Raw genomic sequence first — 13,922 nt, forward strand, 5'->3', positions numbered from 1 at the left:
CTCTAGTTCTTGCTCCTTAAGAAGTCATTTTTTAGCCAGGGGCGGTGGCTCATGCCTGTAATCCCAACACTTTGGGAGGCCGAGGTGGGCAGATCACCTGAGGTCAGGAGTTCGAGACCAGCCTGACCAACATGGAGAAACCCTGTCTCTACTAAAAGTACAAAAAATTAGCCAGGCATGGTGGCGTATGCCTGTAGTCCCAGCTACTTGGGAGGCTGAGACAGGAGAATCGCTTGAACCTAGGAGGCGGAGGTTGTGGTGAGCCAAGATCATGCTATTGCACTCCAGCCTGGGCAACAAGAGCAAAACTCCATCTCGAAAGAAAAGTAATTTTTTGCTGAACACAGTGTCTCATTCCTGTAACCCAGCACTTTGGAGGCTGAGGCAGGAGGATTGTTTGAGCCCAGGAGGTCAAGGACAGCCTCGGCAACATAGCAAGACCCCTTCTCTACAAAAAATATTAGCTGGGCATGGTGGCGCCCACCTGTAGTTCCAGCTACTCAGGAGGCTGAGGTGGATCACCTGAGCCTCAGGACGTCAAGACTGCACTAAGCTGAGATCACACCACTGCACTCCAGCCTGGGTGACAGGACAGGGCCAGACCCAGAAAGAGAAGTTATTTCCAATAACCTTAAGGAAACAGCCCATTTCCCAGACTGCTCTACTCTTCTGTGGGGCTGGTCTTGCTTAGAAAACTACCATCCCCCCTGCCAAGTGGGCATCAGCTGTGAGGCGCCTCTGGTGTGGGGGGAATGCAGGTGGCCCCTACCCAGCCTCTCATCTCCTAGCTGGCCCCAGCATGGCCATCACCCAGGGGACACAGTTGAGTCCCACTGTCCAAGTCCTCAGCTTCAGGGAGGCAGTGCCAATGCCACCGCATGGCTGACCCAGCCCCTCTGCAGCCACTGACTTTTGCTCTTCATCACCATGGGAGCCCCTTTTCGCTTGCTTTAGAGAAATATCCCCACTTTCTCTGATCTGAGGACATATTCTTGGCCTTATTTGAATGTGGCTGTGTTTAGAGCTTTTTTCCTACTTATATGTGCTGGAAGCAGAACGTGATTACCGTATGTGTCTGGTCTCCCTCCAAAAACCCTAGATCCAGATAATTACACTCAAATTATTTTGCTGCAGTATTTCAGATGTCCCTACCACCCTGTTTCTAAATTGGGCTTCAGGGAGTACTCAGAAGACAGAGAAGCTCAGAACACCAGCTATGCATGGTATTGCAAAATAAATTTATTTGAAGATAAACTGTCTTATAAAAGGTCAGAGGCAATTTGAGATCCCAGATTCAGCTTGTCTCATAAAAAGATTCAACTTCAAGTAGCACAATTTCTTGTCTGCTTTTAATCCTGAACATTCTTGAAGCACGAAACAGCCAACTGTTTACACAACACACATCTGTGACATCTGACTCTGGCACCAGTGGCGCCGCAGCTTTCAGCTCTGAGGCTGCAGCCCTCAGCTTCGGGAGGGCCCAGATCAGGCCACTGTGACCTCTGGCTTTGCCAGCAACAACAGGTCCCAGCATCCCAGCCCTTCCCTCCCCTGGCGCCTCCCAAAAGCACAAGAATGCAAACCGAGACTGGCCCACCACTGAGGCAGGGGTGGACTCCCGCCTGAGTGTGCCAACAGGGCGGGTGGACCGTCCTGGGGACTTCCTGGTGGGCCTGGCCAACCAAGAGGCCAGGTGGCCTCACCGGGCCTTACCTGGCTGCCTGGCAGCCCGGAAAGGAAAGAGTAAAGACGCTCATGGTGTGACGGCTCTGGCCACGCTGGCGGGAGCTACGTGATGATCCTGGCGATGGCTTGCAGAGAGGGGAAGTCGTCGTCCCGGGCAGCATGCAGCGCCTGGTGGCTGCTGGCGTCGCCATGCGCGAGCACCTGCTGGCAGGTGGGGCACACACGGCAGTCCAGGCCCGCCTGCTGGGTGGTGGCCTGCCACGCGCTCTTCTTGTTCTTCTTGGACTTGGTGCTGAGAGGCTTCTCGCGGTTGCAGAAGTCCGTGTGTGCAGACAGGAGCTCCTGCTGCTTGGCCGTGTCGGGCAGCAGGACCAGCAGCTCATTAAAGACCTTCTGGAAATTCTCCCCCAGCAGGTCCCGGCAACTCTTGTAATACTGGGCTGCGGAGATCAGGCCCTGCCGCCGGAGAGCCGGACTCAGTCATCCCCTCTGGCCCGGGCCCTGGATGAAGATGGGCTGGCCACCCCGCCCCGGGCCCGCCTGACCTGTCTGAACTCCCCTGAGTGGCTCCTGAACTCGCTGAAGCGGGCCTCGTCGCTCTGCAGGAAGTCCCTGATGGACTGGATGAGCTGAAGGTTCCTCTCCCGGAAGTTCTCGGGGACTAGGTAGGCCCGTGGGGCAGGCGGCGGCCTGGGTCTGGGGGTCAGAAGGTAAACAGGAGATGGAGGCTTCAGCTTTTGGAGTGGCCCAAGGGGAGGGTACCCTTCCTCCACCCCCAGTGGACACCAGGCAGCCCGCCCACACTTACACTTTTGTCATGGTGGTGGTGACAGGGCTGGGGACACAGGCCGGGTGGGGGCTAGGCAGAAGGCCAGAGAAGCCGGGGGGTGGCTTGCTGACTGGGGGCACCAGGCCCGGCGGGGGTGGGGGAGGCGTGCCCTTCAGGAGCACCACAGCGCTGAAGCCTGAGGGGTGGCAGGACAAGACCCAGAGAGGACCCTCGCTGACTGCGGGCTGCCTGGCCTTCAGGGCCAGCTTCTGTCTACAGCCACCCCTTCCCTGCAGGGCAGGTGCAGGGCCAGCACCCACACCATTGCTTCTGGTGTGGCAGGCCCAGCCCACACAAGCTCATGCACCCTCAGACCTGGGAGGCACCATGAGGGCCGGTCTCACAAAGGCAAGGAACACAGGACGGTTAAGGGGAGGCTGGAGGTCACGTGGGTGGCCGATGGCGGCACACAGGGCTCCCCACCACCCAGATGCAGACTGTGCCTGCGGCTCCAGCCTGACCCCGGCCCCTCCTGACACCCAGGGAGCAGGCCTGAGCCAGCACGCGTACCTGGGGGCGGCGGCATCCGGGGCGGGCAGGGGCCGCCGAGCGCTGGGAAGTCCTCCTGTGGCGTGGGGCAGGGGAAGGACCCCAGAGGCCTTGGGAGCCCTGGGGGTTCCTTGGGGGTACTCCGAGCCAGGGCCGGGCCCTCTGTGTGTCCATTAACGACGACGGCAACTGGCCCCTCGGCTCTGCTGGCAGGAGCTTCCGGGGCCTGCAAAGCCCCTGGGGGACAGGTAGTGGGTGGGGGCTGTGGCAGTGTGGTGCCCGGCTTCTCCGAGCCCACTTTCTTCTTCTTGCCAACCTTAGAGGGCTGGATGGAGGCCGGCCCCAGTGTGGAGGAGACGGAGCCCGTGGGGCGTGTGCTTAGAAGCTCCTGCACGGCCGGGCTGCCGCCCTCCTCCTCCTGTGTGAGGGGCAGGCCGCCCTTCCTGCTGCCCCTGCTCCCCTTCCCAGCCTTCCTGGTGTGCTGGCCGCTGCCGGTAGCCTGCGCCGAGAGTGGGGGCTGTGCTACCTTCTTGCTGCTACTGCTGCTGTTCCAAGCAGAGACAAGGCTGGTGGGGGTGGTGCCAGGCTTGGGCACCGAGGATACCAGGGCGGGGAAGTCCTCCTCCTGGAAGGCACTCCTGCCTCTGGCAGGGATGGCGTACGGCAGCACCAACCCCACAGGGCCCGGGGTTGCTGCAGTGGAGCAGGAGGAGGAAGTGGAGGCAGAGAGGCTGGGGAAGTCTTCGTCCTTGAGCTTCGGGCTGGGTGGTGGGAGGGTGCTGGGTGCAGGGATGCACAGCTGGTCAACAGCTATCAGGCCCCGTGACTCCACATCTGCCCTCCCGGCACCCACCTGTGGCCGCCCGCACCCACCCACCATGCACCATTCACCCCTGGGCACCCATACTCTCACCCTGGTACCCCCACACACCCTGGGGCGGCTGGGCCCGTCACCGAGAAGGCTTCTTGGCTTACAGGACCATTTGTCGAGGTTTCCTTGGGGCCTATGAAGAACACAAGGCCCCCAGGTCAGGTCAGGGTGTGGGGACAGGCCCTCTGGGGACTGGGAGTGCAGGGTGCTCTTCAACCTCCCAGGTGAAGGCCTGGAGCGTCCCAGGCACCGTGCCCGTCAAGAGCTGGCCACTAAGCTGGACATGGTGGCTCACACCTGTCATCCCAGCACTCTTGGAGGCTGAGGTGGGCGGATCACCTGAGGTCAGGAGTTTGAGACCAGCATGGCCAACATGGTGAAACCCCATCTCTACTAAAAATAGAAAAATTAGCCAGGCGTGGGGGCAGCCGCCTGTAATCCCAGGTACTTGGGAGGCTGAGGCAGGAGAATCGCTTGAACCCAGGAGGCAGAAGTTGCAATGAGCCGAGATCGCGCCACTGTACTCCAGCCTGGGTGACAGAGTGAGACTGTGTCTCACAAAACAAACAAAAAAGAGCTGGCCACTGACCTCTTAGCCTGGGCAGAGCTGCCACCAAGTAGGGCTGACTCACCTGGGCCTTCGCCCTGAGTCCGGGGTGAGCGCCGGGGGCCACGGGGATCCTCAGGACCCCGCGCCGCTGCCTCCTCCTTCTTGGGCCGACCACCTTCCTCCTGGTCCTCATTCCTGCGAGCCTCCTCCTGCTGCTGTGCGGCCACGGAGGCCCGGACGGCAGCTGCTACTTCTCGGTCCTCTTCTTCCCTGGGACAAGGACGCCAGCCTTCAGGCTGAGCATGGCCCGAGACCAATGCCTCAGGCGGGCAGTGCCTGGGCCCAGTGTGTAGGGCGATTATCTGGGGTCTGATGCCTCTGCCCTGCAGGACTGCCAGGGCAGTGCTTCCTCGTACAGTTGCGGTGACTGCCCAATTGACACAGGCCTCTTTCACCCACCCCAACCCTGGGATCTGTGGCTGTGGCTAGACCTGGAAGAAAGAGGAAGAAACTTCTGCTCACCAAGGACACTGAACAGACCCTACTGCCACTGAGGACCCCAGAAACTCTGGCCACAATCCCTGACCCCATCCCTACTCCCAGCTTGGCCACTGGCCACGGTCACCACAGGAGAATGTCAGCGGCACGCGAGGCCCCCCACCTTTTGTACCTCCAGCTTCCTCGGCGGCTCTGCTGGGCTCCGCGAGTGCCGGCCCGGGCCACTCGGCCCTGGCGGCTGTACCTGTCCACCTCCTCGTAGTCTTCGCCACCAACGACCCCTGCGGCCAGCAGACAGCCTGTCACTTCCCGGGACCCCGGGACGACAATAGGAGGAACAGGCCTGCCGTCAAGGCCACACCCGGCCAATGCTCAGGCCTGGACAGCAGAGACTTTCCTACCCACAGCGCACATGAGCCCGGGCATGGCACAGGAGCCTTGCAGGGTCCACGCCAGCCACGGATGGCACAGGAGCCTTGCAGGGTCCACGCCAGCCACGGATGGCACAGGAGCCTTGCAGGGTCCACGCCAGCCACGGATGGCACAGGAGCCTTGCAGGGTCCACGCCAGCCACGGGCCTCTACGACCTGGGTGCCAAGTCACAGGAGCAGTGGGAAGGGAGAGGAGGAGGGTCCCCGAGCCCCAGGTGGGATCTGCATACAGCAGATGCTCAGTAAAAGCCTCCTGGTCCAGGGAACGGCCCCGGGCACCCAGGGCAGCAGATTCGAGACCCTGAGGGAGCAAGAGCTCCTGGCACACAAGGGGTGCTCAGGCGCTCCAGCCTGGCCGGAGGGTGGGAGGTCAGCTCCTGCACCCACAGCTCGGTCTAAGGCTCCAGAGCAGGGCATGGTCACGTGGCCCCACCTGTGGGCATCCAGGCCAGGTGCCCGCTCACCCTCGTTCCGGCGCGAGTGCCGTGGCGCGTAGCTGAACTGCAGGTCGATCTGGCGGTTCTGGCGCGCCTCGGCGCGGCTGCGACTGTGGCAGGCCGTCCTGTGGGCCTTGAGGTCGATCTCGGTGCGGAAGGCGTGGGTGAACTGCTCCGTGCTGCAGCGGCCTTCCTCACACAGAAAGTGCTTCTCCCGGAAGTGCTCACGCAGGTAGGCATAGTCGCTGGCAGGAGATGGGGTGTCGGTAGGAGGGCTGCAGCCCGGTTAGCCCCACGCCCTGGGGGAGGGAGGGTCATCTGTCTGTCTGCTGCCCGGCCCACCTGTAGTAGTCCTGGGCCCCGTCCGAGTCGCAGAAGTGGCAGAAGTAGTGGTCGCGGCGCAGGTGCTTAAGCAGCTCATCATTGTCCAGGTAGCGCTCGTCACAGAACTTGCAGAGCGGGTGCCCACGGTGCGACGTGTCATCGGGGTCACCCTGCATGCGATGCCGGGCCAGGTCCTTGCGCGAGTACCACTTGCGCTCATATGTGAAGATCTACAAAGCACAGGGGGCTGGGCACAGGCTGGGGGACCCCGGGCCTCCTGCCTCTTCCCACAGGCCAGTGGCGGAGCAGCAAGGGGCAGGAGAGGGCCCCGCCAGCCACCAGAGGCCTCCCTGCCACGTGCAGCCTGACCCTCAGGGGGCCATCCAGGGCCAGCAGCAGGTGGACAAGTCCCTCCCAGCCGTGTGGCCGCATCCCTTGCACCACCCACCACCTAGGCTGTCTCCGGGGTCGCCGGGGGGCACACCTGGAGGTGCTGGAGGCACAGCCGGCAGCAGAAGAGCTCATGCTGCCTCCGCATGTGCTGCTCCAGGTCCCCGAAGAGGCTGAAAGGCGGCAGCTCGGGGCACCGCGGGCACTCGTGCTGCAGCAGCTGCCTAGGAAGACACCGAGAGCCGCCCACGGCCCCAGGACATTCAGTGTCACCGCTGGGAGTGGGGCCACTCACCAGGCCCCAGGCCCGTGACCCAGGACAGATGCAAGGCCACGGGTGGGGTGGAGTCTGCACATGGCCTGGGTCAGAAGCCTGGCTCTAGCCCTGAGCCCATGAGCTGCCCCTCCCTTGAGGCCAGCCCTGGGACAGCTGTGCCCGTTACAGGATTTTCAGGCCACGGGCCTGGCTCACACAAGCTCGTGTGCCCCTCAAGGTGCCCCTGAGGCAGGTGATGTGCCACCTGGGCATGCCTTTCCCCAGCGCAACCGCCAGCTCTAGCCCCAGGAGGGCCTGGTAAGCCTCCCCAGTCACAGGATGGAAACCCAGGCGCCTGGCCCCAGCACTGGTGCACAACGTGGCCCCCGAAGTGCCTCCGGTTGTGAGGAGAGTGGGACGTGAAGGGCCACAACCACAGGGAGGCCAGGACCCAGGGAGAGGCCCTGCTCACCTGTACAATGCATACACCTTTCCATCTGCAAAGTAGATATCATATTTCTTCTCATGCTGCAGCTGGTGGATGGGGATGGTGGCGAAGGCAGGAAGCTTCTTCCCAAAGACCACCTAGAGCCAAAAACCAGAGGGGTGGTGAGCAGGACTGGGACGGGACCCCCACCTGGGAGGCAACGGAGGCTCAGAGGCAAGGGAGCCCTCATGGCCCCTCTGAGTAGGAGTGAGGCATAAAGAGTCCTCCTAGGAGGCCCCAGCAGGCAGCGGCCCCTGGCACCCTGGCCTAGGCCTCCCCTCCTCACCCCAACCCGCTTGCCTAGGGCCAAGGACAGAGGACAGAGACACAACGCCCGGCCTCTCCACCAGGGGGCGGCCAGGCCAGTCCCGAAGCGGCCACGCCCCACCTGCCGGGGCCCTCACCCGGTGGCTCCACCCTGCGGGGAGCAGAGCAGCTGTCGCTCTGCGGAGCTTTCCAGGACAGAGAAGAAACGTGTTCCAAGCAGCTGCTAAGGGAATACCAATGGCTGCCAGCCGGGAATACATCAGGTGACAAGTCCCAGCTACCCTGTCCGGCGCCCCACCCCCACGTTTCCACGGCGCCTCCACGGCACGAGGCTCAAGCCGACCACCTCAGCTCCGTGCATACTCAGCAGGCGCTGCAGAGCCTCTGCGTGGGCCCCTTCCCAGGGGTCTCGCACCTGCAAAGCTGGCTGCCAAAGGACTTGCCCCTGTCTGCCCTGTGCCTCCAGATGGCCCCGGCATCCCTGCTCAGCTCAGCACCCCTGCTCTCCACGAAGCTCTGCTGGGAAGGACCCTCGCTGCCCCCACGCCAGCAGAGATTGGTGCCACCCACCCCTTGGGTTGGTCAAGCCCCCTTCTGGCTCCATCACTGTCCCAAGCCTGGCACTGGTCACTTGCCTCGGCTCTGGGCCCTTAGAGCAGCTCAAGGCCTCAAGGACACATCCAGGGCAGGGGGATGTCCTCACCTTGACAAGGGTCACGCCAAGGTCATGTTAAGTTTAGCTTTAGCCAAAGAGAATGTCGGGCTGGAACGGCCGTGATGCTGGGAAACCTGAGGCTTGGCAGGGAGAGCCAGTCCCACACGTGCTCAGGGGGTCCTGGGGTGGTCTCTGTCCCCCAGAGCAGGTGGTTAAATCTGGCTCCCCAGGAGGGTCTGGAGCGCCAGAAGAGCTCAGCCTCCACTTCTGCCAGGACAGGCTGCTGCACTGCGAGGAGGGTGCCCCCACGCCACCGACAGGAGCCGCTTCCACGAGGGCGGGGTGGGCCATGCGGGTTGCAAGAGCAGCAGCCCAGGCCTTTCCTCCCCTGGTCACATCAGGCAAGGCTGGGCAGGATGAACCTGGCCGCCCCTGTGTCCCCGTCAACATGCTGGGCTCAGGTGGGCACTTCATCACAGCTGCCTCCCACGCACGACGTCTTCAGATGGGAGTTGCAGCCCCACCCAGAGCCCCATTACAAAGGCTACCAGTCACTGCGGGCCACACCACCCTGACCTGTCCCCTGGCTCCCCTCCTCCGGAGCAGCCTCTCTGCACACCCCAAACACGGGGAAAGGCCCTGGGCCTCGTGTGGTCTCTTTTCACCCAGCCCTGCCTTCCACTGACTCCCAAGGGAGCCTCTCCAGCCCGACCCTCACAGGCGCCATCTGTGGAGCCACTCGGTGCTGCTGGGACGCAGAGCACGAGCCTCCTCGGGGAGCTGAGTACCGGGACTCCCGGGAACCAGACAGGGCCACTCCCCCACCACAGCTCCTGAAGCAGCAAGCAGGCGGGCAAGGAAGCCAGTGTCTGCCTGTGAGGCGGCCAGGCGAGCAGCCTGTGAGGGAAGCCCCCAAGGCTGCCAAAAAGCATCCGAGCCCATCAGACTCCAAGAAGAAACGACTTCCTTCCCCAGAGAAAACCTGTGCCAGGGGCGTCCCCAGCCCCACCTCCCCACTTTGGCACCCCTCCTTTCAGCCGCATGCTGTCATCCACCCGGGGTGGCAGGGACTCAGACTGCGGGCACAGGGGCATCCCAGGCACCCCTAACATGTAGCCAGCCTCTACTCGTGCGTCCCGAGTGCCACCCATGTGCGGGCACAGGGCCAGACCCCGCTCAGGAGCACGTAGACTCCTCTGTCCTTGCCGCCTGGAGACACCAACGCCCCATGCAATGCTAGCACATCGCAAGTCCCGAGAAACCTATGTGGGACGGCACTGGTGGGGCTGGCGGACTCGGTCAAGGCAGCCTCTCTGAGGCCAGGGAGCAGCCAGGGGTGAAGGAGCTGCGGGGAGCTGGGCAGAGGCAGGGCCAGGCTGGGCGGGTCCCAGGTGCACTGACAGCACCCAGATGAAGGACCCAGGGTGGGCCAGCACGGGAGGGCGACATGCCCCATGTGGAGTCTAGATGGGCGTCCATCTGCACAGCAGCTGGGGCAGCTGCTCTGAGCGCCAGGGGCAGCAAGACCCAGGGTATTCATCCCTCCTGAACAGCTGGGAGGGGTCAGCCACGCAGGGCACCTGAGCGGAGCAACAAGACGGGAAAAGAGACACTGGGCGGGCTCAGGAACAGCAAGAGGCTTGTGAAAGAACAATGGCTGCGAGCAAGGTGGGCCCAAGGCCGCAATCACTGGAGCAGGAGGGCGTGCAGGTCTGGGGCTCCAGGGCCGGAGTGGGAAATACCACCTGCTGGTGGGGGCCTGAGTTGCCCAACCTCAGACAGGCAGGGAGACCAGGACTGGCCGCCCAGACCTCAGGAGCGGGCAATGGGACAGCAGTGCAGCCTGGCATGGCCAGCATCGCCCTCCCTGAGGGTGAGGAGGGGGCTGGACGAGGCTGTGCCCCACAGCACGGTGGCCAGGCTGGAGTCAGGCACGGTCCACTAAGGAGCCAAACAGCAAGACCCCCCCCTGCCTGGTGGTTCCAGCACAGCCAGGCTGGGAGTAGGGGACGTAGGGGACATGGAGGCCAGGGGGAGATGCCTGGGGTGGGACTTGGGGGCCTGGGGGAGATGCCTGGGGTGGGACTTGGGGGCTGGAGGGAAATGGCTGGGTTGGGACGTGGGGGCCGGGGGGAGATGGCTGTGGGGGGGACGTGGGGGCCGGGGGGAGATGGCTGGTGCTACAGAGGGAGACAACAGGTCTAGGTCACCCCAGCACGAGAGGGTCACGTGTCTGAGGACAGAAGTACAGAACCCATGAGGAGAGGCTTGGGGATGGGCTATGCAGCAAATGATCGGGGGAAGGGCACTCTACGTGAGCCCTGGAGACAGCCAGGCTAGGCCCCAAGGAGAGTGAGAGGCAAATGGGGTGAGGCCTGCTTAGGAACAGGAGGCCCCCAGGACCCCCCACAGGGACAAGTGTGGTGTCTGCCTGGGGCCTTGCTGCTCTACACGCCCCAGCATGTCATGGGCACACAAAAGGACAGCGGTGAGGGCCTGCCCACACATGGGGAGGGGGACCCTGAGGATGGCTCCCAGGGCCATCTAGAGAGCCTAGACCTCCAAGGAGCCCAGATGGGGACAGCAGCAGCAGGGAGCATCTTACAGAGGGCCAGGGCCACGGGGGACAGGAGCGGGGTGGGGGGACAGCAGAAGCAGGGAGCATTTTACAGAGAGGGCCAAGGCCACGGGGGACAGGAGCGGGGTGGGGCGACAGCAGAAGCAGGGAGCATTTTACAGAGAGGGTCAGGGCCACGAGGGATGGGAGCGGGGTGGGGGGACAGCAGAAGCAGGGAGCATTTTACAGAGAGGGCCAGGGCCACGGGGGACGGGAGCGGGGTGGGGGGACAGCAGCAGCAGGGAGCATCTTACAGAGAGGGCCAGGGCCACGGGGGATGGGAGCGGGGTGGGGGGACAGCAGAAGCAGGGAGCATCTTACAGACAGGGCCAGGGCCACGGGGGACGGGAGCGGGGTGGGGGGACAGCAGAAGCAGGGAGCATTTTACAGAGAGAGCCAGGGCCACGGGGGACAGGAGCGGGGTGGGGGGACAGCAGAAGCAGGGAGCATTTTACAGAGAGGGCCAGGGCCACGGGGGATGGGAGCGGGGTGGGGGGGGGTGACAGGAGGAGTAGGAAAGCATGACCCGAGCCAGCATGTCACCCTCCTGACCTGGGACCCTGGGTAACTGTGGGCTGGCCCTCTGCGCCCCCTCCCACTGCCTGCCTGTAAGGTGCAGGTGGACTGCCCTGTGGGGCCTGCAGCCTCATCAGGACTCCTGCAGTAACACCAAGGACCAGAGCAAGCTGGAGAGCAAGATGCAAACAGCAGGAACCGCCCCTTGAGAAAGACACAGCCAGGAAAGAGGCCCAGAACGTGGGGCTCCACCACCCCAGGACCTCTGTCAGCCATGGCCGAGACCAGCGCCCCCGCCTCCCACGGAGGGGAGCCTGCCTCGGCTTCCACCCTGAGCACCTGCCAGGGGTCAGGCCCATCTGGCTCCTGGCCTGAGCAGCAGCTGCAGCCTCCACAGGGAAGGCCTGGGTCCAGGTGTGTGAAACTAACAAGCACATGGAGCCAGCTGATTCCACATGGCATCCTGGACACTTTCCTCATAATTTTCGCAAAACCTTAGTCCCATATGGGAGGCCAAGGCAACGCCAGGGTTCAGAAGTTGAGGGGTGCAGTGGGAATTCCTGAGCATGCATGGGACACAGAATATACTCAGGGGATAGTGCCGAACTCAGTAAGGGAAAAAGAAGGCTAGAGTGAGGCGGCAAGCTCAAGATGGGAAGAAAACAGGACGAATGCAAAGGAGAGGAGACCAACAAACAGCAAACTTCCCAGGAGCCCCTCCAGCCCAGTAAGGCGGGGCAGGCCCTAGAGGAAGCCGGCTGGGGGCACCCAGTGCCAAACCACACCCCGGCTGACAGCTCATGTCCACAGCCCCCGGCCACAGAGCTCCTGGAGGGTGTGGAGCCTACAAAGAATGAGAGCGGGCAGAGGCCGCCGGAGTAAGCATATGCAGATGGTCGCTCATGTCTTGCATCAGACCTGCAGCCTGGGTCGGGACCTCACGTGCCAAGAACTCTTTAGCGTCTTCTTTCCGGAAGGAAGCTACAGGTGTGCTGGGAAACCTAGCTGTTGGAGAATGAGGTCATGCTACGCAGGACTGGCTGGCAAGGCCGGCCCTGGCAAAGCCAGGAAGCGCCCTGAGGAAGCCACGGGCCAAGGTCCTCTGTGACTGTTCCTGCACCCCAGATCTCCCCGGGGTCTGCGTCAGCCTCCTCCCGTCACATGACAGACTGATAGAAACTCCAAATGTCTTTTTCCAAAAATGGCACAGAGTACATGCCCACAAATTGCTCAGAAAATTGCAGCGTCTCTTCAACTCCTTCGATGTAAATGTCTACTTATAAAAAAGAAAGAAGAGGAAAAAAAGAAAGAACCTATACCTCAATAGTGCTCTGCATCACTTCTGGGGAGAATAAAGTTAGATTCCTAGCAGATGTCACCAGCCGAAGCCTTCTATGAACAAACCGGGGGAATTTCACAATGCTGGAATCAAACAAATCTCTAAGATCAGCAAACCAACGGGCTCCAGCCCGGTGCCCACAGCCAGCAGCTGGCAGTGCAGTGAGGGTGGAGGAACGCTGCATGGTATCCTCTGACCCCTCCACGGCTTCCAAGCCTGTACAGTCAAAAACGTCTCCCATTCACTGTGCAGATGAGCGCCAAAGGGGGCGGCGGCGAGGAGGAGGAAAACTTCCTAACACTTTTCTCCCTTCCCGCCAAGAAGCGGGAGGGGGCCTTCCCCTCTGACGGGCAGGTCTCCTTCCGAGGCTAGTGTCACCTCCACTCCACAGAGGTAAACGTCAGTCTCGGAAGGAGTTTGCTCAGGGTCATCCAATGGGGGCCCACAAACACAGCTGGGCTGAGAATGCCCGAAGTTTGACGCCCTGTTTCCAGGACGGATGGCCTCCGCAGAGTCCCCCTTGTCTTGTTTCCTCGACCCGAATGGAGGCCCCTGGAAAATAAACTCCCGAAGACGAGCAGGTCACCGAGTTCTCCATCTGATCAGGCCCCTTCCTGAGGCCCAGCAGGAACCCCCGGGACACGAGGGAATTCCCCAGGCTGTCCCCACAGGGCTTGCCCCCACCTCCAACCCGCTCGGCCGCCTCCGGCCTCCAAGCCCCAACGCCCCGCCGTCAGCCGCACGGCCGGGACCCCGCCCTGGGTGGCCCCACCAGGCCTCTCTCGGAAGCCGGTGCCGCCGGGCCCACGGCCGGACCTCAGTGAGGCAAAGTCCCCATCCGGTCGCCGGGAGCCCCGCTGCCCCCAGGCCGCGCCCCCGGCGCCTCGCACCTGGCGCAGCTCCTCGCGGCACACGGCGCAGTAGCGCTGCTCGCAGAGCACCCGCATCTTGGTGGAGCAGCGGTAGCACACCGGGTGGTCGCAGCGGCCCAGCGCCGTGGCCTCCAGGTCTCCGCAGCACAGCACGCAGCTCCCGCCTCCCCGCTCAGGAGCTGCCGCCGCCGCCGCCGCCTCCAGGGCCGCGCGCTGCCCCTCGGCACCCCCCGCCGCCGCCATGGTCCAGGATCCGGCCCCCTCTCGGCCGGCGCGGCGCCGCGCGGCCTCGCTCCCGGCGGGCCCGCCCCTTCCGGGCAAACGTCACCGCCCCGCCCAGTAACGGGCCCGCCCGGCGGAAGTGCGCGTCGCGACTTCCGCCTCAGCGAGGCGCCGGCTAGAGCGGTG

At 63.1% G+C, this 13,922-nt stretch overlaps 1 protein-coding gene across 9 annotated transcripts; it reads right to left on the bottom strand.

The window, feature by feature from the left end:
* Positions 1 to 1,217: 1,217 nt before the first annotated feature.
* Positions 1,218 to 13,829, bottom strand: ZNF598 (zinc finger protein 598, E3 ubiquitin ligase). 9 transcript variants are annotated; one of them, XM_054534554.1, is made up of 12 exons: positions 13,533 to 13,829; positions 7,234 to 7,346; positions 6,600 to 6,729; positions 6,134 to 6,345; positions 5,819 to 6,036; positions 5,087 to 5,204; positions 4,508 to 4,695; positions 3,936 to 4,008; positions 3,026 to 3,783; positions 2,495 to 2,651; positions 2,232 to 2,382; positions 1,218 to 2,142 (listed from the first exon to the last, which is right to left on the bottom strand). In XM_054534554.1, exons 1-12 carry the CDS (start codon positions 13,755 to 13,757, stop codon positions 1,789 to 1,791), a joined length of 2,697 nt encoding a protein of 898 aa, XP_054390529.1. In that variant the 5' UTR covers positions 13,758 to 13,829; the 3' UTR covers positions 1,218 to 1,788. The 9 variants fall into 9 exon arrangements, with proteins under 9 accessions (XP_054390529.1, XP_024089862.2, XP_024089858.2 ...); XM_024234094.2 differs by having other exon boundaries at positions 3,918 to 4,008; XM_024234090.2 differs by having other exon boundaries at positions 3,918 to 4,008; positions 5,819 to 6,066.
* Positions 13,830 to 13,922: the final 93 nt, after the last annotated feature.

Source organism: Pongo abelii, chromosome 18 (assembly GCF_028885655.2).
Source record: "Pongo abelii isolate AG06213 chromosome 18, NHGRI_mPonAbe1-v2.0_pri, whole genome shotgun sequence".
Lineage (NCBI taxonomy): Eukaryota > Metazoa > Chordata > Mammalia > Primates > Hominidae > Pongo > Pongo abelii.

What these genes read in the sequence shown, in the direction of transcription:
- ZNF598 (XM_024234090.2), bottom strand. Translation starts at nt 13,757, where the DNA reads ATGGCGGCGGCGGGGGGTGCCGAGGGGCAGCGCGCGGCCCTGGAGGCG. An exon ending in GCACTCGCGCCGGAACGAGG is followed by an intron (nt 5,205 to 5,818) that starts GTGAGCGGGCAC and finishes TGCTGGCCGCAG; the next exon opens with GGGTCGTTGGTGGCGAAGAC. An exon ending in ACCACCACCATGACAAAAGT is followed by an intron (nt 2,383 to 2,494) that starts GTAAGTGTGGGC and finishes TCTGACCCCCAG; the next exon opens with ACCCAGGCCGCCGCCTGCCC.